At 42.4% G+C, this 27,732-nt stretch overlaps 1 protein-coding gene across 1 annotated transcript; it reads left to right on the top strand.

Annotated features, from left to right (window-relative positions):
* Positions 1 to 1,073: 1,073 nt before the first annotated feature.
* On the top strand, positions 1,074 to 26,703 carry LOC308285160 (Y+L amino acid transporter 2-like; the record flags this gene model as incomplete). Its single annotated transcript, XM_080725878.1, has 7 exons — positions 1,074 to 1,555; positions 4,534 to 4,657; positions 21,805 to 21,908; positions 22,353 to 22,449; positions 24,084 to 24,233; positions 24,975 to 25,158; positions 26,609 to 26,703. 7 exons carry the CDS (start codon positions 1,074 to 1,076, stop codon positions 26,701 to 26,703), a joined length of 1,236 nt encoding a protein of 411 aa, XP_080582004.1.
* Positions 26,704 to 27,732: the final 1,029 nt, after the last annotated feature.

Raw genomic sequence — 27,732 nt, 5'->3', positions numbered from 1 at the left:
TGATTAGTAATTGATTAATTATAGGCATAATTGATTGATTAAATTCGTGTCCACTGCCACATAAAGAATAGCCGAGAGACCCTTGGAGTATAGTTATTTACTACAGAAGTAAAGGATAGTTAATATTATCAAGGCTTAAGTGTTTTTTATTCACAAAACTCCCCAGAGCGTCGGAGATTTTGAACATAGTGAAGTGGAGGTCGGTGTGTACAGCCGACGGCCAGTTCGGTAAAAACATCTCCATCAGGAACTAGATAAAATAGCAGTTGAGAACATCTAATAATATTTTAACGACTTTGCGACCAACCTAAGTTATATGGGCGTGGACTCGCCAATCCCACCGCCGCAAATAACTACCTCAATAACTACCTCTTAGATAATGCTACCTCAGGGAGCGGTCGGCAGGGCGAGCCCACATTGGCTCAGCTTAGGTTGGAGAACTCGGTAATAGTACATATTGACCAAGTTCGCAAGACCAGGTGAGCACTGAGAAATGGCCGAAGCTTCGGGTTGTACACCCCTAGTTAGGCATGGAGAGGTTGCGCCAAGGCATGGGACAGGTAACTGTTGTTCTCGTAAGGAGATGCCCTTTGCCTTGGAGTGTGCCAGACATGAAGTGTTGATCTGTGTAGCGCCAGGACGGTCCCCGCCACCTGGGGACAGTGGAGTTGGAAAGAGTGCCAGCGCCGGTTAGGCGTATCCGATGGTGTGGTGAAGTTGGCCAGGGAAGGCTTCACGCAAGCCTCTCCTTCGCCCTGGTGGCGAGGCCTTTACCTTTGGGCCCAAGGAGGGGCCCAGGGGATGTTGAGCATTGGTTTGCCCGCGGTGCTACGTCCTGTATGGACTGTGCATCGTCCTGGCAGCCTATCCTGTTATGGCCGCTGAAGCTGTGGTCAGATGTTCTTGCTCATGGTTGGGCATTGCCCTGGCCGAATGCAAATGCCAGAGGGGGTGTTAGGGGTCCTGCCTGTGACCCCAAGAATATGGCCCCCTGTCCTTTGAAACCATATGCACTATATGTACTGCATAGAAGGAGAAACACGACCAGATCATTCGCCGGTGGGACATGGAAGATGACGTCCTCTTCGGTACGGACCCTGTGGAGCCTGGCTTGCTCACTGAGGACCCGCCGGAGGAGAACCGGAGTGGCTCTGTCACTCCGGCACCTATGGATGAGCCTGTTGAGCTTCCTGGACCCTCTGATGGGGTCTGGGAGTGCAATCATGCCTGCATTAGAGTCTCTGTCTGACGATGAGGACTCTAATATGCCAAGACTGCAGTTTTATGGCACCAATGGCCATAAACTCAGAGATGATGATCTTAAGTTCCCCCAGAATTGGGAGGAGATCGTGGGTATCCGGAGAGGACACCTGCCCCGGAGGGAGCCGTTCATGATGCCCCCCTGGGATGACTACTGGGTGATGAAAGCCGCTTCCATCAAGAGATCTGTGATCCTCACACGCCTGGTCGGAGACAACTGGAGCTCCATCAACCCCGCCTGTGTGTCCATCTTTAAAGTCACGGAGGAACAGGTGCGTTCCCAGCACGGCATGGTGTGGGCTACCGTCGAGACACAGGCGGCTGGCCAGAACCGTTTCGGCTGTCTGGGGGCTGTCTTAGGACCCCGGATGATCTGAGGGAAGTTGGAGGAGCCCCAACTTGGGATTCGGAAGATCGCCCGAGACACTTCACTCTACCCACCTGACTCCGTGGTGGCTGCGGATGAGAGGATCCAGGGTGCCAGAGGGGGTGTTAGGGGTCCCGCCTGTGACCCCAGGTGTATGGCACCCTGTCTTTTGGAACCCTGTGCACTGTGTCTGCTGAGTGGAGAGAGAGAGGCATCCAGCTCCAAGATGGCCTTGGACTGGAGATGACTCATCAAATGCAGCTGGCCACGCTAACAAGCTGTTATCTTCTCTCTGTCTGGGAAACCAACCTTGGACTGAGCGTGAGTGAGACAGGTGCCCGTCCCTCCCTAACGTTCGGGCCGTGCTGTTATCTCTTATCACGTCAACATGAGATATGACATCCTAGGTGTTTCCCAGAAGCTTCTGATGTGAGAACGGACGACTCCCCAACCTGGCATGGATGGGGGAGTCTAGCCTGACCTTCACCGTCTCGATTATGAAAGGATGTGCGTGTTAGTGCATGCAGAAGTGCGTGAGAGCGTGCAAACGTGTGTGTGCTAAAATATGTTCTGTGTGTAAATCACGTCACTGTGACTGCAACGGACTACTGTATAAAGGAGGCTGCTTCGTGTCTCCTGTTAGTTGTAGTCTGAGTGTTGTTAGTTGTTCTTGTCTTTTTGTAGAGTTGAGTTGTTGCAGCTATCCCCGGCCCGTTAGGGGTCGGGGATGGACCTTTTTGTACTTAGTGCAATTTCTGCACCACTTGTTCCTGTACTTAGAGAGACTTTGACTCTGTTAGATTCTCTGTTTTTAGTCAAGTACTTATATTGTACTTCTTCATTATTTCATTGCCAATTACTGTATTGGTGGTTTTATATTTTGTAACTGTTTTTACCAGTAAAGCTTTTTATTATTCACTTTTATCTGGTGTCTGTCTGAACTCATTTTTTAAGAGTTTACAACTTTTTAAAGGTTTGACTTTCTCTCCTTCCCTACGGGGAAGGCTGCACTCATGGGAGGAAGGTTTTGAACACCTTCAGGCACTCGAATCATCTCCTGGCTGTGGGACTGAGTGAGGCTTTTGGTAAGAATCAACAAGAGTGTTTTCTTAGGTAAAAGTCTTTTCACCTTCTCAGAAGCCAACTCAGCGCGTGCTGAGTTGGTGGGCGAGCTTGGCAGAATATAAGTACAAATCTCCAAACCCCTTAAACCGGATGAACTGATGTTCACACTGGACGGTTTGTACTAATAAGTCAAGCGGCGTCGCTCCCGAGCCCCTGGTGAGAGCTAGGTGTCAGACTCATACTTTACATGGTCTTTGTGGTTTGCATTCTCCATTCAGACCTAAGGTCTACATTTCTAAAGTAAGGTGCATATCTTGGTCTCTAAAATAAATAGTCGCTGTAGAAAGTAATAATATTCACCAGTTAAAGAGGGTCTCATTGATAGCTCAGCTTTCATTCAGAGAAGTGTATTAATGTAAATATGTAAATAAGTATATGTAATGTAAATATGTAAATAAGTATATGTATATGTGTAATAGTAGGTTTACACAAACAAGGAAGGTTATTAAACCTGTTTGTGAACTTACATAGGTTTACACAAATGGGAAACTATTTGTGAACTTAGTACACCTACATAGGTTTACACAAATGGGAAACTGTTTGTGAACTTAATACACTTAATGGGTTTACACAAATGAGAAATTGTTTGTGAACTTAAAGGTGTAGTGTAGTGTTAGTGTTAAAAAAGATCTGGTAACTTCTTGGGCTTAGGACCTGAGGAGGGTTCCGGACGGCGTCGGGGGGTCCCCTAATAGGTGAAGGGGTATCTAGTAACTCGGAGCTCATTACAACCACCCATTTTCAATATTGAAATATGTCATTAATATACCTTAGAGGAGTTGTGTGGAAATAGAAAAAAGTTCCCCCCCTTCTGTGTTGCCTAGAACTGGAGGATTGATTTTGGGGTTTGTATTGTAAAGTACAATGTGTGATGTCATCAAGTTGTACTTTACAATACAAACCCCAAAATCAATCCTCCAGTTCTAGGCAACACAGGGAGGGGGGGAACTTTTTTCTATTTCCACACAACTCCTCTAAGGTATATTAATGACATATTTCAATATTGAAAATGGGTGGTCTTCCCCTTTAAGTAAAAGTAGCAATACCACAATGTAGAAATACTCTGTTGCAAATAAAAGTCTGGGATTCAAAATGTACTTGAGTGAAAGTACAAAAACAAAAGTACCGGTATTCCCCTAAAAATATACTTAAAGTAAAAGTATTCATTTAGCAGAATATCTCATAAAATGCTTTGAAAATAACAGATCTACAAACTCACAGTGAGCTTGTAGATCGGCTATTTTCAAATGGCCGGAATGTATATAGGGCTGAAGTGGTGACAATGAACTGATGATCATTGATTCTTTCTAAAATCCTTTGATTGTTTGAACCACGTTGTGCCCCCAGACTGTTTTTCGTTGGAGCCAGAGAAGGCCATCTCACAAACAGCCTGAGTCTAATCCACATGGAACGTTACACACCCATTCCTGCTCTGCTGTTCAATGTAAGAACCATCACAGTATTTACACACCCATAACCATATCGTTGCTGTCGGACAGACACCTCTTATCTCCATTTATAACTTTTATTAATTATTTTCTCATAAATTAACACAGTGCTTGATCATAATACAGTGTCACACAAAAGCATTAAAAGTGGCAAATCTGCAAGCTCGAAAGCTTGTCGATCCGCAAACAACTAAATAAAAACACAATAATAAATAGTATTATAGACAGTTTAGTGAGCATTGCCTCTGTCATAGAGATGTATTAAATCATGGCTATAGTTTTTTTTTTGTTCTGGTAAATTAAGAACATTCTGCTTCTTTTTGTCACCTTTAGGAATCTGCCACTGGCTATTGCCATCTCCATGCCTATAGTGACCATCATCTACCTGTTGACCAACGTGGCCTACTATGTTGTCCTGGACATGCCGTCTCTGCTGGCCAGTGACGCCGTGGCCGTGGTAATTTCCTTCATCATGACCCACATGCTGTGGTAACGTCACATAGTACTATACAGGGTTCCCACGGTCATGAAATTCCTGGAAATATTTTGAAATTAGAAAAATATTTTTCCAGTACTGGAAAAGTTTTGGAATTGATCAAGGGTCCTGGAAGGTCCTGGAAATAATAGCTATGCATTGTCTTTGGTTATTGATTTTGTTAATACCTATGAAATGACAAATTAAACATTGGCCAAATTGTCAAATATTAGAGGCAGAAATTGTGAAAATAGCAGATCTACATGAGGCGTTGTGAGCATGTAGATCGGCTATTTTCACAATAGAACCGTGTTATACAAAATTCCTCAACTTAGTGCTCGTCAGGGTGCCAGGGTCCCCAGTTAAAATATGATTATTTCTGATTATTATCACGGCCTGAAAAGGTTGAGAACCACTGGCATACACTACCTCTCTTTAGGCATTGCGTATAGGAGTAAGCGACTTGTTATTGAGCGGAATTATTGTTACAATATAGTCTTGGAAATTGGGTTAAATATTCTGGAAAGGTTTTGGAAATTCATTGGTAAAAATGTGTGGGAACCCTGACTATAGTACTTTGTCACTGTCCACGGGTCACTATCTGACCTACATGCTTGGCCAAATATAGGAGCGCTCTTTGGTTCTCAGGGAAAGATCACCTCCTCACAAGTTCAGGCCCATTTGATGAGCTCATCCAAATACACAAATGAGAGGGCATGAATGTAAAAGGCTAAGTGGATCATAAGAGACAACCTCTCATGCAATCTGTTGTGTTCACACTGCTAACAGCAGTACAAAGTACTGTAAAAGCATGTAATTTTCACCTGTAGTTGAGTCATATTTGACCATGAGTATCTATACTTTGACTCAAGTACTGAGGTTGAGTACTTTGACCACCACTGACCGTCAGGCAGGCGATAGTCAAATGCTGAACAAACAAGCAGACTAAAGGACAGACACAATACTGTAGGTGCTGAGTCTACTGTAGCTAGTAGCTACATGTTAGAGCCTCACATTTTGTACATTTCCACACCTGTACCTATTGTGGCCACTAGATGGCCAAGTCAGCATAGTATCACTTACTTTAAATGTGGAAACCTCCTCTCTTGTCCAATGTGTAAAGCTGTGATCAGACCATATGAGAACATTATGGTCTTTTCAACATAGAAATGGATTTTGAAATTCCCTGAATAATTAGAGTAGGATTGCTATCTGCTGCTATTTGATATGTCTTTTATTTGCACAATTAAGAGTCTCTCAAGACAGACATGTTGTCTGACTTGGCTACCACAAGGTTCAAATGCTTCCATCTGTTAGCATTCATTGTGAAAAAGAACATACTGTATGTGCGACTCTGTTACACACTTTATATTTGACATTTTTACTCTAACTTTCACTCTTATACTTGTTTTTTATTTGGAATGTACTGCTATACTTGGGGGGAATATCAGTTACCCACTCGTTTATACCTGGTGTAAACTTGTGAAGTAATATGACAATTTGTTACTGATGAATTAGTTTTTTTATTGTATTTGCATTCTCTCTGAACTGAAGTGTAGATTTGGTTCTGAAGCTATTGATTATTATCTCTATTCTAACCATTAATTTTTTTCAATTAATCGAATACGTAAAGAAATTGGAACTGATGTTTTTTTTTAATAATCAACTAAATCTATTACTCTGATTCGTCATACAACAAATATGTGTAGCACAAATAACTGATCGAAAAGCTCACTCGCATTGTGACGTGCTGTAGGCCTACCCGCAAAATCGATTATCGTATTAAAATATCTAAACGATTTTTTCTTAATAAAACAATTAGTTGGATTATCTTTTGCAGTCCTAGCACAGATCAATGAGTTATTAATGAGTGGTGTTGTGCTCCTGACTCCTCAGACGTTTGGGAATGCTGTGCTGGGTCCATTCAAGTGGATCATTCCTGTATCAGTAGCCATGTCCTGCTATGGGTGGACTCAATGCTTCCATCATCGCTGCCTCAAGGTACACACACATTACAATCACTGATGTGATATCAATGCAATGATCATACATTCACAATCATTCTACTGTACTCGTGATAGTAATACTTCATGCCAGTGGTGCTAATTCATGGAATCTTGCATGAAATCATACTCGATGTACATTCTTGATGTGACTCTGTGATTCTTCCTAATTAATCCTTGATTGTTTGAACCACGTTGTGCCCCCAGACTGTTTTTCGTTGGAGCCAGAGAAGGCCATCTCCCAAACAGCCTGAGTCTAATCCACATGGAACGTTACACACCCATTCCCGCTCTGCTGTTCAATGTAAGAACCATCATACCTACATCGTTGCTCGTAAATTAACGCCCTACTTAGTTTCACACAAAAGCATCAAAAGTAGCAAATCTATAAATCTGTAGCAAATCTAAAGTTGCAGCCTTGCAGCTATGCATGTTCTTTTTCATCAGTCAACTTTCATTCAACATGATCATCACATAATATACAGTACCATGGCAAAAACTGATAACAAGATCTATGCTGGTTCAGTGCTGTGCAATGGTCAAGGAAGTAGTCAACCACAGTTATTTTTGCATATGTGACCTTACTGTAGGTGTTGAATAATACAACCACTGTCACTGTGTAGCCAACATATCGTCATTGTCGTGTGAAAACCTTGTATGTCCAAAACCGTTTGTTTTGCATTTATCATTTTAAAAATGATTTAAACTAGTGAAAACAGCCGATCTACAAGCACACAACGCCTCGCGTGTGCTTGTAGATCTTCTGTTTTCACGACTTTTGTGTGACGGCCTTGTATGATGAAGCAGGGCTTTGCTTTGCGAAAAATGTACACATTTGAAACTTGGAGATTCGAGTTCTCTGCCCGACAGTGACGATATAGTATAGTATTATTTGTGGTACGCCAGGTAGATGAGGACATCATCGACCTCATCACAAGGTGATATACTATACTATTGATTGATTGATTAATTTATTGTGCGTTTCTGGTCTGTTTCAGGGTTTGATGGGGCTGATCTTCCTGTGTGTGGAGGACGTGTTTCAGCTCATCAACTACTTCAGCTTCAGCTACTGGTTGTACGTGGGTCTGTCTGTGGCCGGCCTCATCTACCTCCGCTACACCCAGCCTGACAGATACCGGCCTGTCAAGGTAGCACGCACGCACACATACACGCATGAAGCGCACACACACACAGGGGTGTTACAAGGGGGGGAAAAGTGGGACTGAGTTTCTAGGGCCCAAGGTGGAGGGGCCTTAATTATTTTACTTTAGCTGTTGAAAAATAGCAGATCTACAAGCTCACAGCAAACTTGTAGATCTATTTTTGAGGAGTCGTGAAAATGTGTGCAAATCTTTGAATATATGTATTTTTTAAGATTTGTAACTATAATTTTGCTTCTGGGGTGGTCCCTGGAACTAAATATTTTGAGATGGTGGTCCGTGGCCAAATACATATCATTTTGGGGGTCCTTGACATGAAAAGGTTTGAGCATCACTGACATAGAAACAGTTTTCTTAAAAAAAAAAAAACGTGCACAAATATTCACGAATAAATAAATAAAAATAGCAGATCTACAAGCTCGCAGAGCGGCACTCGGTGCCGAGCTGTGAGCTTATATGTCTTCTATTTTCAATATACAAAATAATGCGTAATAATGCGTTCCCAGTCTAAATGGGTTAAACCCCTCCCCCTCTGAAGAACATTCATGGGGGGCCCGCAGTGAATCCTTGTACCCAGGGCCCAGAATTTGGTGCAACACCCCTGCACGCACACACACGCGCAGCTGCACACACACAGTGTTTCCTGCCACGGACTATAACAGTGTGATCTCCTGCTCCTATCCACAGCTCACCCTGTTCTTCCCGTTGGTGTACTGCATGTGCAGTCTGTTCCTGGTCATCGTGCCTCTATACAGGGACACCATCAACTCCCTGATCGGCATCGGCATCGCCCTGTCCGGTGTGCCCGTCTACTACGTCACCATCTACCTGCCGGAGGACAGACGGCCCAGCTTCATAGGCAGGCTGAACGGTAAGCTTTGAGTCTGGTCGTTTTACTTGATGATTAATTGTCACAAAAATTATTGTTTGTTGAATTGATGTTTTCAGCTTGTAGATCTGCTAAATCTACTAGTTTTGTTTGTTTTGTTATATTCATGGAATTGATTCAGATGATTAAAAAAATATGTAGAAAATAATTGTAATTATCTCAAATAAATGCAATGTGACGATTATGTAATAATTGTGACAGCTGACAGGCCTAGGTTTGAGCATTGTTCAACTTATTTGTTGAACTTTGTTGAGCGGTCAGTGTGCTATTTGGACCGCAGACGTGATTCACACATTTATACAGCATTTAAATGGGACAATATTTCACACAATCACACCCAGGTAAAGATGATTATGGCTACAGCCATGAGTACATACTGTAGACATTTGAGGGTTTGGCTGTGAACGATACCAATAATGTCCAGCATTCCCACAAAGTCACAGGCTGTTCCTGGATTATAACCATTAGACAATAGGTCCTATGGGACTTAATGTGATGTATCACTTTACAACTATTACTGGACTTTTAAGCCTTCTCTCCTTCTTTCTCGATCGTCCTACACCTCCTCCCTGGCCTGTTTCTCTGTTTTTGAATCCATCCATCTCTCTCTCTCTCTCTCTCTCTTTCTCTCTCTCTCTCTCTGTCTCTTGTTGTGTTCCAGCCTTCGCCACCAAATACACCCAGATCATCTGCTACTGCTGTCTGACTGAACTGGACGTGGAGCCAGAGAAACCAGCAGACGGCAAAACCCAGTGAGCTGCCACTGGTCACCCTCCCACTACCACCCACACATCCACCCCTCTACCCCTGCCAGCCTGAATCCCATTCACGTATGGACCCATGGAGGCATGGACATCAAACAAGGACCCCCATAACTCTGAGGAGCCTTTTCCACTGGCAAAGAACCGGTTTGGGTTATTTCTCCCGCCTATGGGATGGCAACTTTCTTGGAACCTTGGTTCGTTCTTGCGAACCGGCCGTGAACCAACTTTTACGGTGGGCCTTGTGGACCAGCCTTGTGGAGCAATGGGATCCAATGGGAACTGCATTTTTATTATAATAATATAAATGGTATGATAATAATATATTATGAGATATATTATATCTCATAATTCGGAGATTCTGACGTCATCAGATGTCTATCTATTGACCAGCTTTGCAATCTGGTAGTAATAAAGAAAGACAATAAAAAGTTTAGCAAATAACATTTAGCAAATTAAGCATAGATAAGTTATTATCGATCTCCTGATAATACTCTTATTGCTTTTCCACCTGTACTATTGTTTATATTTGTATTTGGTTATATTTGATTATTACCGTATTTGCTCTGCATATTGTCAGCAATGTTTACACTTTCACTCTTGGGTACTGCTGCTACCCTATAGTTTTCCACTGTTGTTGACCTCAGCCCTGCTGGAACAGTTGGGAGTTAAACTGCCTTGCATTGCTCAAGGGCAACCATAAACCTCTCTATTCATAATTCACATGCAAAACCATGCAAGGCACCAACCTGCTTATCGGGAGCAGTTAGGGTTTCAGTGTCTGCTCAAGGACACAAAGGCTGGATTTAGACTGCAGTCAAATCTAGCCTGAATCTGATTTGGTTCTCAAATCCGATCTTTTGGCCCAACTGTTCACACAGCATTTTCAAGTGACTCAGATCTGATCTGTGTGTTCAGACTGATTTTTAACAACTTCAACCCAAAGTGCCCTGCGTCGACATATCTGCTTTGGTTACCGTGGTAACAACGTAGGTGTAATGACTTTTCTCTCTATGTGTTCTTTGTACATTTTCCGATTTTCCTCTGATATTGCAGTTTTGACCTTTTGAACCCATTTTCTGCCATGCTGTGAGATATGTCTTCATATATTGCCTTAATTGTTCCTGTACATTTCTCATGTAGCCTACTGAGGCATCCCCCCAAAGTGCTAGAAAGTGTTGAATTTCTCCATCAGTCCACTGAATGCTGCTCGCCATTTCTTCTGTAGTGTAAAACTTATGCAAAACTGTTTTATTTTCATTACACCCTTGCGCTCTTGTAAATCAAAATGCATTTCTCGCGCTCTGTAATGACATCAGCGGCGCTCGGGTCACGCTGCAAGTGAGGTTTTGGACAGTTTGAAATGTGACTTGGCTTGTTAGATCAGGTTAGTGCATTCAGACTGAGACACATCTTTAGAAGTTAGATTTGAATCAGATTTGAAACCACCTCTGGATGTGGTTTCTACAAATTGGATTTCATGTGACCTGTCTGCATTTAGACTATTTTAAACAAATCGGATTCCACTTTTGATGTGGCACAGATCTGATTCAGGTTGGATTTGGGTGGCAGTGTAAATCAGGCCTTTATCCAGGAGGAGCCGGGAATGGAACCTGGAACCTTTGGATTCCAAGACGGCCACTCAGACCGCTCTACCTCCTGAGCCACTGACTCGTTAGACAAGAGCAAGTTTTGTGACAGTGTGAGTCACCCAATGGGCCTCATCAACCAACCAAGACATTTCTTTTTAAGACCCACTTTTCACAAAGATTCTGACATTCATCATTGTTTTCTTAGCTGTGATATGTTCTTAGGTAAGAACAGAATCCATGCACACACGCAGAAATAATATAGGTCTTGCCTTTTCTTCAATTCGACAGCTATATAATAGGTGAATTGAAGCCTGATCCCCACATCTGAAGTATATTTAGAATTTATAATCTGTCGTATGACGGTATTGCATGCCGAAAATAGCACAAAAGAATTGGCCTTAATTACAAAGTTATCTATTCTCTTACAGTATCTGTAGTTTCTCTTTTCATTCTATATTTTCTCCAATAATGTAACCATGTAATCACCAGGTCTCACAATTCATGCACAAGTTATTAAAACCCGCTCACCATGTCAACGTTTGTTCTTTACTAAAAAATATATAGTTTATGTAAGCACTTTTATGGTGGTGTGAGATGGCTGAATCGAATGGGTAAAATTGTTGCTGTTCTTTTCTCGTTTCTTCCTTCATTATTTTATCATTAATAAACTTGCTCATATTTTTATATGAATCACATATTGCACTTATTTTTATTTTCCATGGCTGTGTGGTTTTTAACAGCACATAAATAGCAACTAGCAGCAAGATGTGTGAACTGTTGTGATAAAAGAAGGCTAGAGAATGGAATACAACCACCCATTCCCACTGGGCCAGATAAACGGTTAAAAAAATATCTGCCTCCATTCAAGTGGTGGATGGTAAGATACAGATAAAAAATATCTGTATTGTTTTATTGTTTTCTGCAGTGTTTCTGTGTGGCTATTGTTGAAAGGGGGGAAAAGCAGCAATGGTTTAACTGCTTGACATGAGTTTGAATCGCGCAGACAGCACCAGTAGGGGTGGGGGTTGGGGGAACACCTGGACAATCCCGCATTGGGGCACTGACCTGTCTAGTTTTGCCACTGGCCAACATGATGTCGCTCTAAGCATGGATTGTATATCAATATACTCTTGGACCATAGGGCATAGCTTACTGGTGCCACTAGAAAAAACATCCATTCATTTTTCCCATATAGACTTAAAAATTCTAGGTGATCCTGGTGAATCATGACCATAAAACCTTTGATTCTGTGAAGAAAACAAGAAAAGATTTGAATATTTAAATTTAATTATATGATATACGAGCCTACATTTAATAAATACCCTTTGTTTTGCGTTTTTTTCTTTTCACATGATCAAAGGTTTTATGTTCATGGTTCACCAGGATCCTGGATGGCTTGATTCTAGGCTTAAAATAATGTGTATAAATATTTTTGTAAGAGTATATGGGGAATAAATGAATGGATGATGTTTTAGTGGCACCAGTAAATCACGCCTACTGCTATGACCTATGCTTTTCCTTTTATCCAATGAACTTTTAACAGTCTCTGTGTTTATACACTTATAGAATGTCCTAAATGTCCATCTGGGAAATAAATGGTAGGGAGTAGGGACTGATGCCCGGCCAACTCCCCTATAGTCTGTTCACATGTAGAATGAACTTGTGACAGTGACCACTGCATGGGCTACTGCTGCCCTCTGCTGTGGCAGTAGAACATATCAATGTTGTTTCTCACTTGGGTCCATTCCCATAATAACAGACCATGATTTGATGTTCTATTATTAATCACAGATTAATCAAATGATCTAAAGCGAATTCGTCAACAGGTTAATTGTAAATAAATAGGTAGTTGCAGCCCTAATTAACCACTTAAACCCTATGCAGGGTTCCCTCACATTTTTACCAATTAATTTCCAAAACCCTTCCAGATTTAACCCGATTTCCAGGACTATATAACAATAATTCAACTCAATGACAAGTCGCTTACTCCTATGCGCAATGCCTAAAGACAGGTAGTGTATGCCAGTGGTTCTCAACCTCAGGCCGTGACCCCCGAAATAATCATATTTGAACTGGGGACTCCCCACCCTGACGAGCACTAAGAGTAGAGGAATTTTGTATAACACAGTTCTATTGTGAAAATAGCCGATCTACATGCTCACAACGCCTCGTAACGCGAGGCGTTGTGAGCATGTAGATCTGCTACTTTCACAATTTCTGCCTTTAAAATATTTGATAATTTGGCCAATGTTTAATTTGTCATTTCAGAGGTATTAACAAAATCAATAACCAAAGACAATGCATAGGTATTTTTTCCAGGACCTTCCAGGACCCTTGATCAATTCAAAAACTTTTCCAGTACTGGAAAAATATTTTTCTAATTTCAAAATATTTCCAGGAATTTCATGACCGTGGGAACCCTGCCTATGCTTCATTGATCAGGGTCCCCCATGGGTCTTTGCTTGGTCCCCTCTACACAAAATCTCTTTGCTGAATTTGGCCAGTTTGCAAGCTCACAAAGCATTGTGACTCTGTGTGAGCATCTAATTTTGCCTACTTTTTACACATAAATGTCACCAGAAATGCCCAGAAAAGGTTACAGTATTCTTATTCACGTGGTTAGTATGATTCTATCTATTCTAGAACATATCGTTGCTGTCTCAGCATGTGTGGAAAATATGTAGAGCCTATGTCTTTGAAAAGAAAGAATTGCCACTAAATACCTTTTGTATGTTTTATCAATTATAATTTATTCACTGAATACAAAATGCAAAATTGAAATGTAATAAATAAATGAATAAAAACAAGAATAAAATAAAAAAGAATCACATGAACAAACAACATTTTATTCACAGAATATACAGAATGGAAATATGAAATGTAATGAATAAATGAATAATAACAAGAAAATAAAAAAAAATCACAAGATACATGAACAAACAACATACTGTACAAAGTTTACAAGAAGTGCTTAATTGTAGTGATTAATTGATGAATGATCAGTGATTAATTGATCAATGATTAACAGTCATTATAATAAGAGGGGAAAAAGAGATTGAAGACACCTGTTGATTAAATGAAATAGGTAGGTTGTTTCTGTACAAAGTCTATAACTGTCTTCACAACCTACAGCCAACCAGGCTAATGAAGGCTAATGTCCACCAGGTTACTCACCTTAATTGCTGGCAGCCTTCAGAAAGTTGTCCAAGCCTGTTATGTGTAACATAGCCCCATATAGAACCTCACCCCACTGCATAGCACAACAGTATGCAGCAGAGGGTGAGGTTCTATGGGGCTGTTACCCACAACAGGCTTGGACAACATTCTGACGTTAGTCACCTGAATGATAAGGCATGGATGGTCCAGCTAGTGCCTCACAAATACCTTGCATACAGTGACTGAAGAACCGCGTGCTCGGACGCACTGTAGGATGATGAGGAGCACTGAGTGTAGGCTGTGTAGCCCGCTGATTTGTCTAGTCCGTCTGCCACAAAGTACACGAACCCGCTCTCTTGTGGTGTGAAGAGAATTATTTCAACTCTGCTGTCAAATCGGACTCGCCGCACGTCTCGTGGATGAGACCCATTGTCTCTGGTGGGGACACGATCCTTCTTCATGATGGATGCAGCCGGCTGGTTACGATGATGGACTCTGAGGCTGGTCTTAGAGCCATAACCCTCGTCTTCAGGGTGGTTCTGTTGGTGGGTGGTGGTGGAGGACTCATCTGCTGCTGGAGCAGAGGGTTGAAGGGAGTCGTCGGTTGGTCCCGTTTCCTCCGCGGTTGGAGGTCTGGCGATGCGAAGTAGTAACGGGTCCGGTGACTCCGGTCTGGTCCTCCTGTGCCGGGTGACCGAAACACATTGACCCATGACGGCAGAAACTGTTGGTTGTGTGTTGGTTAAACTTGGTTTGGTTGGCTGGTTTTGTTTGGTTGGTTGGTCTTGGTTAGTTCGGTAGTGTTCTCTCAAATAACTTCTTCTCTCCTCTCTCTGCTTCGCTTCTCTTCTCTCTCCTCTCTCTGTAACGACTACACCGGCTCCGCTCGCGTAGAGGCTATTTGAGCGCCGCAACTTTCAAAGCTCGGCCAATCACAAGGACGATTGGGGGCGGCGCTTCGCGCTTGACCAATCAGACTCAGGAGCGTAGCGCCGGTTGGAGGCGGAGCGATTTTTAAATGCCGCGTCGGTCGGTGCTGTGCTGGTGGAAGTTACGTCACGTTACATATAACACGTTAAAACGTCCTGGAACTCAAGTTACAAACCCTATTACAGTAGGCCTATGTGATGGACAAACCCAGGGGTATTTTGTTCTATTTTAGCTTTTTTTTCTCCGTCATTTCTGTCTGCTAATCGTGCAAACGACTGGACCAATCAGACGGGAGCATTTCCAAATCGCGGAGTCAACAGTCACGCGAGACTAGTAGGACAGCAAACCTCTGCGCATCTTTTCTGCGCACCTTGTTTACATTTTGTAGCCTATATTATTTTTCCAAGGAAAAACAGTTATCCACAACAATGGTTGCCCGCAGACTGAGCTAAAAGCAAGAGAGTTTTAGGTTGTATTTATAAATGTTCAATGATGGGTCTGGACGACTGGACTGGAGCGTATCAGACAGTTTACTCAAACCTCACGGAACGTTAGGAAAGTGCCCATCTTGTGGCAAAACAGAGCTATTACACACGCCTCACTGTATATTAACTGGATGTGTTATCAGTTTAATTCAACAAATATAGCTGTGTCTGAGTAATCTCGCCTCAAGTGAGTGTTTAAACCAACAAAACATATTGTTTAGCATTCTCGATGTTGTTAGTAGAACTGTAAAATATATTGTTTAAAAGAAGAGTTTACGCCATTGATTGATTGATTGAAGACTTTATTAGAAGTTTGCATAGGAAAAGGTACAGTTTCATGACGGTACAGTTCACTGGTACAAGGTCTACTAAAAGGAGATCCATGAAAAGACTAAGCTTATTTCCACTGGAAACCATTTAAGTATCTCATATAACATTGAATGACAGACAGATAGAACACAGTACTATGCAGTAGATATGTAAAGAAAAACAAAACAAAGACAGTAATTCTTAAACAAACAGTATATACAAAGAAGGGGCAGGGGAGGGTAGGGTTGGGGCTAGGTTCATTATTACCAGTTGCGAACGGCTGCTGCCTGTAAGTGGCTTTTCAGGGCAATTTTAAAGGATGCAAGTGATCCACACTCCTTTATGGCCTTCGGTAAGGCTTTCCACATTTTGGTGGTATAGCAGAAAAAAGAGTTTGACCCTTTGTTGGTTTTGACTCTGGGTTGAAAGTGATCTGTGGCGCTGCCTCTGGTGTTGTAATTATGGACATCCTTAATGTTTATAAAGTATTTTGACAGGTACTTGGGTATCATAGTGGTGTAGTGTATCTTGTACACCAGGCCCATTGCAAGCTGCTGTACTCTGTCATCTACTCTGAGCCACCCCACTCTTAATTGGTGAGTAGCGGTGAGGTGAGTCTGATAGGGAAGGCTAAGCAGGACCCTAATTAGTTTATTTTGGGCTGTTTGGAGTTTAGTTTTCAGGGCTTGTGGGGCGTCACGATACCATACGTGGACTCCGTAGTCAAAGAGGGGCTGGATTATTGCACCAGCTATGGTCTTCAGTGTGTTAAAATTGACCATCGGGGCTATCCTCTGTAGGAAACGAGTTCGTTGGTTGATTTTATTTATTACTTTAGAAGTCATCTTTTCACTGGAAAGATTAGCTTCCAGGATACATCCTAAGTAAGAGATTTCGTTTTTTCGTGTTATGACCTTGTCACCCACTTTGATTGTGAAGTTATCGACCTTTTTGAGGTTATGATTTGTTCCAAAGAGGATGGACTCCGTTTTTCCCAGGTGAATTGATAATTTGTTGTCGTTAAGCCATGTGCAGATCTTACTTAGTTCAGAGTTAAGTGTCTTCTCAACCTGCAAGTGGTCCTTGCCCGAGACTAGGAGAGCCGAGTCATCCGCGAACAGGAACAGGTTGCAGTCACAAGCAGATGCCATGTCGTTCACGTATATTAGGAACAACAGAGGCCCCAGTATGCTACCTTGAGGAACACCACAGCTTACTGGGAGGGGGGGGGACATGGTACCGTTAATCTCCACCACCTGTTCCCTCCCCACCAGGTAAGATTGCATCCAACTCACTGCTGCGCTGTCAAGACCGATGGCTTTTAGTTTCTCAATCAGAATAGAATGATTTACGGTATCAAATGCCTTCTGGAGGTCCATCATGACCATGCCGCTATATTTGCCGTCATCCGCTTCGCGTTTGATTTGGTCAGTCAAATAGAGAAGGCATGTGTCGGTGGAATGAGATTTTCTGAATCCAGATTGGAACTCGTAAATCAGATTATTCTCATCGAGATATCTTGCAATCTGTTCGTAGACTATTTTCTCCATGACTTTGGATATGGAGCTGAGAATGGAAACGGGACGGTAGTTTCCAGGGTCTAGTTTGCTACCTTTTTTATGCAGGGGGGTTACTTTTGCTAGTTTGAAGTCCTGTGGGACATGACCCTGTTCGATGGAAAGGTTAATTATGTGGGTAATGATTGGAGCAATGGTGGCGGCTGAATCTCTGAGAAATCTAGCTGGAATTTTATCAAGGCCAGTGGCCTTGTGCTGAGGTAGGGCGCTCAGTTTTTTAAACACTTCATCAGTTGTCACTGTGGCAAGTTTAAAACTGTCTTTTATGACACCCAGTTTATTGTAGTATTTCTTAACAAAATTTATACCATACCGCCCAGATGGGGCGACCAGTCTTTCAACCAGTGAATGGGCCATGGTGGTAAAGGTTTTGTTAAGATGGGTAGCTACTTCACATTTGTCAGAAATGAGAGCGGCGTCCGTTTTGATGTTTATGCTGTGGCATATGTTTTTAGATTTTAAGCCTAATTGGTTGTTAAGCAACTTCCATAGGTCTCGTGGTTTATTTTTGTATTCGTCGATTTTGGTGTCGATGTAGTCTTTTTGGGCGGATCTACATAGTGCGATCGTCTGGTTTCTGAGTTTCTTGCACTGAGCAGTAAGATGTTTGATTTGGATCTTGAGGTCAGGGTTGAATTTTTTCCTAAGCTTTTTGCAACACTTACGTTTTTCATCGTACTTTTTGTCTCTGAGTTTAGCTGATTCGGCTATATCTGAGTTATACCATGGCTCTTGGCGGGCTTTAACCCTGGTGGTTTGCAAGGGGGCCACGTCGTCTAGAGCATTGGTCAATTTGGTTTTAAAACCACACCATGCTCCTTCGACATTTGTACAATTCAGTTCAGAAGAAAAGTCAGTATTCGCTAGTGTGTGATTTAATGCCTCACTGGAGTAGTTTTTGAGGCTTCTAGCTACCACTGTTTTGTGACCACTAGCCTTGGGTTTGTGTATTTTACGCGTACAGTAGATCATGTAATGATCACTAAGACCGCATACAATAGCCCCGCTAGCGGTGCCAGAGGTTTGTGTACATGTTGTTGTTGTCATAGCTACTGCATTGCATTGTGGGATAAATATTGGTAGTTTCAGAACGTCGTAAATCTTTTTCACGTTGCATTGAGTAAATGTAATGAGTAGCTAAGTTTCTGAAATACTTTAAAAGTCTCAATATTGTTTGTCAATAACTAGTAGTGTATGTTGTTATGGAATTTCGGGCACCGGTGACGTTTATCGGCCGCCGCTTGTGATTGGCTGAAGGCTGAAGCGGAGGCAGCTGCCACGTAACGTGAAGTTTGTTTACATTTGTGTTGAACTCGGAAACAGCTGTTGCGTCGCGCCGCGCGTTGCTACTACGGTTGCTATGGCTACGCGTGTAACCAAACACCATGTATGGTCATCATCAACAAATCAGAACTTTGTCACAGATTGTGACGTGGCAGAATTCGGCCCTATAAAAGGAGATCCCAGCCACACAGGTAACAGTGATCACTTGTGTCACATTGGTGTGTCTTTGTGCATTTCTTATGAACACAGTCAAGATGTCCAGACTCAGAGATAGACCTTCATGCAGCGACTCAGATAACAAATCCACCTGTACAGCAGATGAATATGACTCCATGGGTTCACCTGGAGACGGCAGCAGCAAGAGGAGGATGAGAGGAGGGGTGAAGAAGCGTGAGGCAGGGCAGAAGAAGTCTGTCCCACTGCAAAAACCCAAGGAGAAGAAGTCACGTGGCCTCGTGAAGATAGACATTGAATTCATCAAGGACACGGTGAGGCGACGCCAGACCTTCAGCAAGCGTAGGATCAGTGTGATGAAAAAGGTCAAGGAGCTCTCCATGCTGACGGGAACCCAGGTCCTCTTGCTGGTGGCCAGCGAAACGGGACGTGTCTACGAGTTTGCCTCTGACAAGCTCCAGCCCGTGATCTCTGGTGAGGCGGGCAAAGCCCTGATTCAGTCATGCCTCAACACTCAACTGCGACCCCCACGGCAAAGACATGGCTGTCCACGAGATAATGATGATGAAGACCTGCCCACGGATGTGAGCGCCTGTCCACGAGATGATGTTGATGAAGCGGATTGGAGCGCCTTTCCTGGCTGTCCAGATGAAGACGAGCCCACGGATGTGAGCGCCTGTCCACAAGATGATGATGATGATAAAATCACACCCACGGATGTGAGCGCCTTTCCCCAAGATAATGATGATGAAGTGGATTGGAGCGCCTTTCCTGGCTGTCCAGATGAAGACGAGCCCACGGATGTGAGCGCCTGTCCACGAGATGATGTTGATGAAGACGCGTATTGGAGCGCCTGTCCTGGCTGTCCAGATGAAGACGAGCCCACGGATGTGACCACCTGTCCACGAGATGATGATGATGATGATGATAAAGTCACACCCACGGATGTGAGCGCCTTTCCCCAAGATAATGATGATGAAGACGCACCAACGGTTTGGAGCGCCTGTCCAGATGAAGACGAGCCCACGGATATGAGCACCTGTCCACGAGATGATGATGATGAAATGATGTACAACATGTCCGAGTGGGCGCAGGCCTGCTCCCACTTTGATATCATTATGATCACTTTATGATCACTTCAATGAGGAATTGATGGAATTTGCAATGAGCATCTGCGCTGCTGATTGAAAAGTTTAAGTTCACTGGTCACAGCCACATATATCAGTGTAGCCTACATTGTGCAAGCAACGAAAAATCAAGCAGAGAAAATCAAGCGTCATGTGTGACTTCATTGGCTTTAGCTTCCCTCAACATGGAGATAAAAAAAAAGAAAAAAAAAGTCCTCTTAAACCAAAGGCCCTTATAAGGGCCACTTCCTCTCCTCTTGCTGTGACCTTGCCGTGGTGGAGAGGCTTGAGTGATTCAGTGATCCTGGGTCCTATTATTGCAGGCCTGCTCCCACTTTGATATCATTATGATCACTTTATGATCACTTCAATGAGGAATTGATGGAATTTGCAATGAGCATCTGCGCTGCTGATTGAAAAGTTTAAGTTCACTGGTCACAGCCACATATATCAGTGTAGCCTACATTGTGCAAGCGACGAAAAATCAAGCAGAGAAAATCAAGCGTCATGTGTGACTTCATTGGCTTTAGCTTCCCTCAACATGGAGATAAAAAAAAGAAGAAAAAAAAAGTCCTCTTAAACCAAAGGCCCTTTTAAGGGCCACTTCCTCTCCTCTTGCTGTGACCTTGCCGTGGTGGAGAGGCTTGAGTGATTCAGTGATCCTGGGTCCTATTATGCCAGTGGGAGTTCAAACTCTGGACATGCAGGGTTGTTGAACTACACCGGATTGGTCACAGGTGAAGAGTCCAGACAAACAGCAGCAAAGTGTCTCTTTCTTTCTGTAATTAAGTAATTATTAAGTGAGGGTGTCTTCTTGCTACAGGTACACGTTGCTTGAAAGAAGCAGTCTCCTGGTCCGACCCAATAGCAGTGGTTAGTGTAAGGACACAAACCACATGGGCTCAAATGAATGACATTGAATCCGGCTCGATCCCGGTCAGGCTGGACCATTAAAGTTGCTATAAGCAGTTTTCTGCTGACATAAGCAGGAAACATGCAATTGCTTATTTTTATTTTAAGCAATAAGCAATTGCATGTTTCCTGCTCCTGTCAGCAGAAAACTGCTTATAGCAACTTTAAGCCTACACATGTCACTCCCCCTACACACTGTTTACACACGCACGCACGCACACACACACACACACACACACACACACACACACACACACACACACACACACACACACGAGGAGCACTGAGTGTAGGCACACACACACACACACACACACACACACACACACACACACAAAACATAGTTTAGTTTAGTTTATTTGATCATCTCATTCATTTATACAGGTCATACATTCATATAATCATTGTTACAGGTGATCAAAAGGAATAGGCAGAAGCTGAGAGACATACATGTTACCAAATGGTTAATGTATGTTTTGTAATAACAATCCAACTTATTTGGTAACCATATAGAATGTACAGAGACAGTGTACTAGAAACTAAACTAGAGTGTCCCAAGAAATTAAAATCCCACAACCTGTAGCACACATAGTACATGGTGTCATACATATTCTGAAGAAAATCGGGAGACTTGTATTGTATTATAATATCTAAAGTTCTAAACGATTATTTCTTATAATGAATTTAAACAATTAGTTGGAATATCTGTTGCAGCCCTAGCACAGATCAATGAGTTCTTAATGAGTGGTGTTGTGCTCCTGACTCCTCAGACGTTTGGGAATGCTGTGCTGGGTCCATTCAAGTGGATCATTCCTGTATCAGTAGCCATGTCCTGCTATGGTGGACTCAATGCTTCCATCATCGCTGCCTCAAGGTACACACACATTACAATCACTATGCAGTGGTATAAAAAAGTACTCACATTTTGTCCTTAAAGGGGAAGACCACCCATTTTCAATATTGAAATATGTCATTAATATACCTTAGAGGAGTTGTGTGGAAATAGAAAAAAGTTCCCCCCCTTCTGTGTTGCCTAGAACTGGAGGATTGATTTTGGGGTTTGTATTGTAAAGTACAATGTGTGATGTCATCAAGTTGTACTTTACAATACAAACCCCAAAATCAATCCTCAATCCATTTAGCAGAATATCCCATAAAATGCTTTGAAAATAACAGATCTACAAACTCACAGTGAGCTTGTAGATCGGCTATTTTCAAATGGCCGGAATGTATATAGGGCTGAAGTGGTGACAATGAACTGATGATCATTGATTCTTTCTAAAATCCTTTGATTGTTTGAACCACGTTGTGCCCCCAGACTGTTTTTCGTTGGAGCCAGAGAAGGCCATCTCCCAAACAGCCTGAGTCTAATCCACATGGAACGTTACACACCCATTCCTGCTCTGCTGTTCAATGTAAGAACCATCACAGTATTTACACACCCATAACCATATCGTTGCTGTTGGACAGAAACCTCTTATATCCATTTATAACTTTTATTAATTATTTTCTCATAAATTAACACTTTTGAATTTGAATCCTTAAAAGTAACAGTTTTGGACATATGAGGTGTCCATCCAACAGAGACAATATATCATTATCATATATGTTATCATCATATATAGCTTATGTTATCATATATGTCCTCATGTTGCACCCTGACGCAGTGGCCCACTAACTAATCTCTAGTCTGTCTGATTAATGCATACACACAATGTACAATATGTATCTTGGATATCACCGCATCATCTAGAAATTCCCTAACACACTGACCGACAAGCTCACTCGCATTGTGACGTGCTGTAGGCCTACCCGCAAAATCGATTATCGTATTAAAATATCTAAACGATTTTTTCTTAATAAAACAATTAGTTGGATTATCTTTTGCAGTCCTAGCACAGATCAATGAGTTCTTAATGAGTGGTGTTGTGCTCCTGACTCCTCAGACGTTTGGAAATGCTGTGCTGGGTCCATTCAAGTGGATCATTCCTGTATCAGTAGCCATGTCCTGCTATGATGGACTCAATGCTTCCATCATCGCTGCCTCAAGGTACACACACATTACAATCACTGATGTGATATCAATGCAATGATCATACATTCACAATCATTCTACTGTACTTGTGATAGTAATACTTCATGCCAGTGGTGCTAATTCATGGAATCTTGCATGAAATCATACTCGATGTACATTCTTGATGTGACTCTGTGATTCTTCCTAATTAATCCTTGATTGTTTGAACCAGACTGTTTTTCGTTGGTGCCAGAGAAGGCCATCTCCCAAACAGCCTGAGTCTAATCCACATGGAACGTTACACACCCATTCCCGCTCTGCTGTTCAATGTAAGAACCATCATACCTACATCGTTGCTCGTAAATTAACGCCCTACTTAGTTTCACACAAAAGCATCAAAAGTAGCAAATCTGTAAATCTGTAGCAAATCTAAAGTTGCAGCCTTGCAGCTATGCGTGTTCTTTTTCATCAGTCAACTTTCATTCAGCATGATCATCACATAATATACAGTACCATGGCAAAAACTGATAACAAGATCTATGCTGGTTCAGTGCTGTGCAATGGTCCAGGAAGTTGTCAACCGCAGTTATTTTTGCAGGAAACGTGACCTTACTGTAGGTGTTGAATAATACAACTACTGTCACTGTGTAGCCAACATATCGTCATTGTCGTGTGAAAACCTTGTATGTCCAAAACCGTTCGTTTTGCATTTATCATTTTAAAAATGATTTAAACTAGTGAAAACAGCCGATCTACAAGCACACAACGCCTCGCACCGCGAGGCGTTGTGTGCTTGTAGATCTTCTGTTTTCACTACTTTTGTGTGACGGCCTTGTATGATGAAGCAGGGCTTTGCTTTGCGAAAAATGTACACATTTGAAACTTGGAGATACAAGGTTTCTGCCCGACAGTGACGATATAGTATAGTATTATTTGTGGTACGCCAGGTAGATGAGGACATCATCGACCTCATCACAAGGTGATATACTATACTATTGATTGATTAATTTATTGTGCGTTTATGGTCTGTTTCAGGGTTTGATGGGGCTGATCTTCCTGTGTGTGGAGGACGTGTTTCAGCTCATCAACTACTTCAGCTTCAGCTACTGGTTGTACGTGGGTCTGTCTGTGGCCGGCCTCATCTACCTCCGCTACACCCAGCCTGACAGATACCGGCCTGTCAAGGTAGCACGCACGCACACATACACGCATGAAGCGCACACACACACACAGGGGTGTCACAAGGGGGGGAAAAGTGGGACTGAGTTTCTAGGGCCCAAGGCGGAGGGGCCTTAATTATTTTACTTTAGCTGTTGAAAAATAGCAGATCTACAAGCTCACAGCTTGTCGTGAAAATGTGTGCAAATCTTTGAATATATGTATTTTTTAAGATTTGTAACTATAATTTTGCTTCTGGGGTGGTCCCTGGAACTAAATATTTTGAGATGGTGGTCCGTGGCCAAATATATATCATTTTGGGGGTCCTTGACATGAAAAGGTTTGAGCACCACTGACATAGAAACATAGTTTTCTTAAAAAAAAACGTGCACAAATATTCACGAATAAATAAATAAAAATAGCAGATCTACAAGCTCGCAGAGCGGCACTCGGTGCCGCGCTGTGAGCTTATATGTCTTCTATTTTCAATATACAAAATAATGCGTAATAATGCGTTCCCAGTCTAAATGGGTTAAACCCCTCCCCCTCTGAAGAACATTCATGGGGGGCCCGCAGTGAATCCTTGTACCCAGGGCCCAGAATTTGGTGCAACACCCCTGCACGCACACACACGCGCAGCTGCAAACACACAGTGTTTCCTGCCACGAACTATAACAGTGTGATCTCCTGCTCCTATCCACAGCTCACCCTGTTCTTCCCGTTGGTGTACTGGACTATAACAGTGTGATCTCCTGCTCCTATCCACAGCTCACCCTGTTCTTCCCGTTGGTGTACTGCGTGTGCAGTCTGTTCCTGGTCATCGTGCCTCTATACGGGGACACCATCAACTCCCTGATCGGCATCGGCATCGCCCTGTCCGGTGTGCCCGTCTACTACGTCACCATCTACCTGCCGGAGGACAGACGGCCCAGCTTCATAGGCAGGCTGAACGGTAAGCTTTGAGTCTGGTCGTCACCATTGTCGTTTTACCTGATGATTAATTGTCACAAAAATGATTGTTTGTTGAATTGATGTTTTCAGCTTGTAGATCTGCTAAATCTACTAGTTTTGTTTGTTTTGTTATATTCACGGAATTGATTCAGATGATTAAACAAACATGTAGAAAATAATTGTAATTATCTCAAATAAATGCAATGCGACGATTATGTAATAATTGTGACAGCTGACAGGCCTAGGTTTGAGCATTGTTCAACTTATTTGTTGAACTTTGTTGAGCGGTCAGTGTGCTATTTGGACCGCAGACGTGATTCACACATTTATACAGCATTTAAATGGGACAATATTTCACACAATCACACCCAGGGAAAGATGATTATGGCTACACCCATGACATAGGCGGACTTTGCCATTTGCCCTAGGGGGGGGCAGGCTTGAGCAGCAACATGTCAATTGTCAACCCCTCAACACTAACTTATCACACTGTCCAACTACTGTAATTCATTGTGTCCACCAGACCACTAGTGTACCAAATAAAACGCAAGTACAATTATGTGTGGTTAGAGCAGTGTCATTTTACAAATTGTGTTCATTATTAAGTAAAATAGCTACCGGTACTTTCATTATTGGTAACACAGTTGCAGCTTACAAGAAATGCCAATAAGAATAAATCATTTGATAATCTCAGCTATACTTTCTAAATGTCTACAAAACATTTTGTTTGATGCAGGACAATAATTATTGTAATTTAATTTATTTTAAGTAATAAGGGAATATCAGTGAATAATAACTTAAAGAAATGATATTTTTACATTTTAAACCCCTTTTTAATTATTTTTCAAGCCTAATATGTGTAATCTTTGTGTACAGTACAGTTCGATATTGCAGGTATGTTCAGGTATATTCATAGTCTGACAACCCCCATTCTTAGCAATGCTATCTTCGAGAGAGAGAGGCTCTGATCACATAACATTCCAATCAATCAATTTATTGTCGCCAGCTGGTCTCTGTGTGATGGGGAGAAACCAGTGACTATTGGTTGGTTAATTCTTTAAAAAAATCATAACTCTTGACAGGAATGGGCTAGAGACTTACTTTTTTTTCCCCTAAATGCTCAGAAATGCCTGGGGGTGCAGTGCACCCCCTGCATCCCCATAAAGTCCGCCCATGAGCCATGAGTACATACTGTATACATTTGAGGGTTTGGCTGTGAACGATACCAATAATGTCCAGCATTCCCACAAAGTCACAGGCTGTTCCTGGATTATGACCATTAAACAGTCTGTCCTATAGGACTTTAAGGTGATGTATCACTTTACAACTATTACTGGACTTTTAAGCTTTCTTTCCTCCTCTCTTGATCGTCCTACCCCTCCTCCCTGGCCTGTTTCTCTGTTTTTGAATCCATCTCTCTCTCTGTCCCTCTTTCTCTTGTTGTGTTCCAGCCTTCGCCGCCAAATACACACAGATCATCTGCTACTGCTGTCTGACTGAACTGGACGTGGAGCCAGAGAAACCAGCAGATGGCAAAACCCAGTGAGCTGCCACTGGTCACCCTCCCACTACCACCCACACATCCACCCCTCTACTCTACCCCTACCAGCCTGAATCCCATTCACGTATGGACCCATGGAGGCATGGACATCAAACAAGGACCCCCATAACTCTGAGGAGCCTTTTCCACCGGCAAAGAACCGGTTCAGGTTATTTCTCCCGCCTATGGGATGGCAACTTTCTTGGAACCTTGGTTCGTTCTTGCGAACCGGCCGCGAACCAACTTTTACGGTGGGCCTTGTGGACCAGCCTTGTGGAGCAATGGGATCCAATGGGAACTGCATTTTTATTATAATAATATAAATGGTATGATAGTGTATATTTATTATTATATTATAATATATTATGAGATATATTATATCTCATAATTCGGAGATTCTGACGTCATCAGATGTCTATCTATTGACCAGCTTTGCAATCTGGTAGTAATAAAGAAAGACAATAAAAAGTTGTATATTTATCTGAGGAAATATGGTGAATATTTTGTAACTGACAAGATTTGATATATAAAACACATTTGGCTTTCTGTCAAGAATGCTGGATTGTAGCTTACCTTAGTTTTTAACATTTAGCAAATTAAGCATAGATAGTTATTATCGATCTCCTGATAATACTCTTATTGCTTTTCCACCTGTACTATTGTTTATATTTGTATTTGGTTATATTTGATTATTACCGTATTTGCTCTGCATATTGTCAGCAATGTTTACACTTTCACTCTTGGGTACTGCTGCTACCCTATAGTTTTCCACTGTTGTTGACCTCAGCCCTGCTGGAACAGTTGGGAGTTAAACTGCCTTGCATTGCTCAAGGGCAACCATAAACCTCTCTATTCATAATTCACATGCAAAACCATGCAAGGCACCAACCTGCTTATCGGGAGCAGTTAGGGTTTCAGTGTCTGCTCAAGGACACAAAGGCTGGATTTAGACTGCAGTCAAATCTGGCCTGAATCTGATTTAGTTCTCAAATCCGATCTTTTGGCCCAACTGTTCACACGGCATTTGCAAGTGAC

The sequence above is a fragment of the Nannobrachium achirus genome (assembly GCF_963921795.1).
Source record: "Nannobrachium achirus genome assembly, chromosome: 5".
In the NCBI taxonomy this organism is placed as follows: domain Eukaryota; kingdom Metazoa; phylum Chordata; class Actinopteri; order Myctophiformes; family Myctophidae; genus Nannobrachium; species Nannobrachium achirus.
The sequence above is the reverse complement of the archived record's forward strand: the minus strand, read 5'-3'. Positions and strand labels throughout refer to the sequence as shown.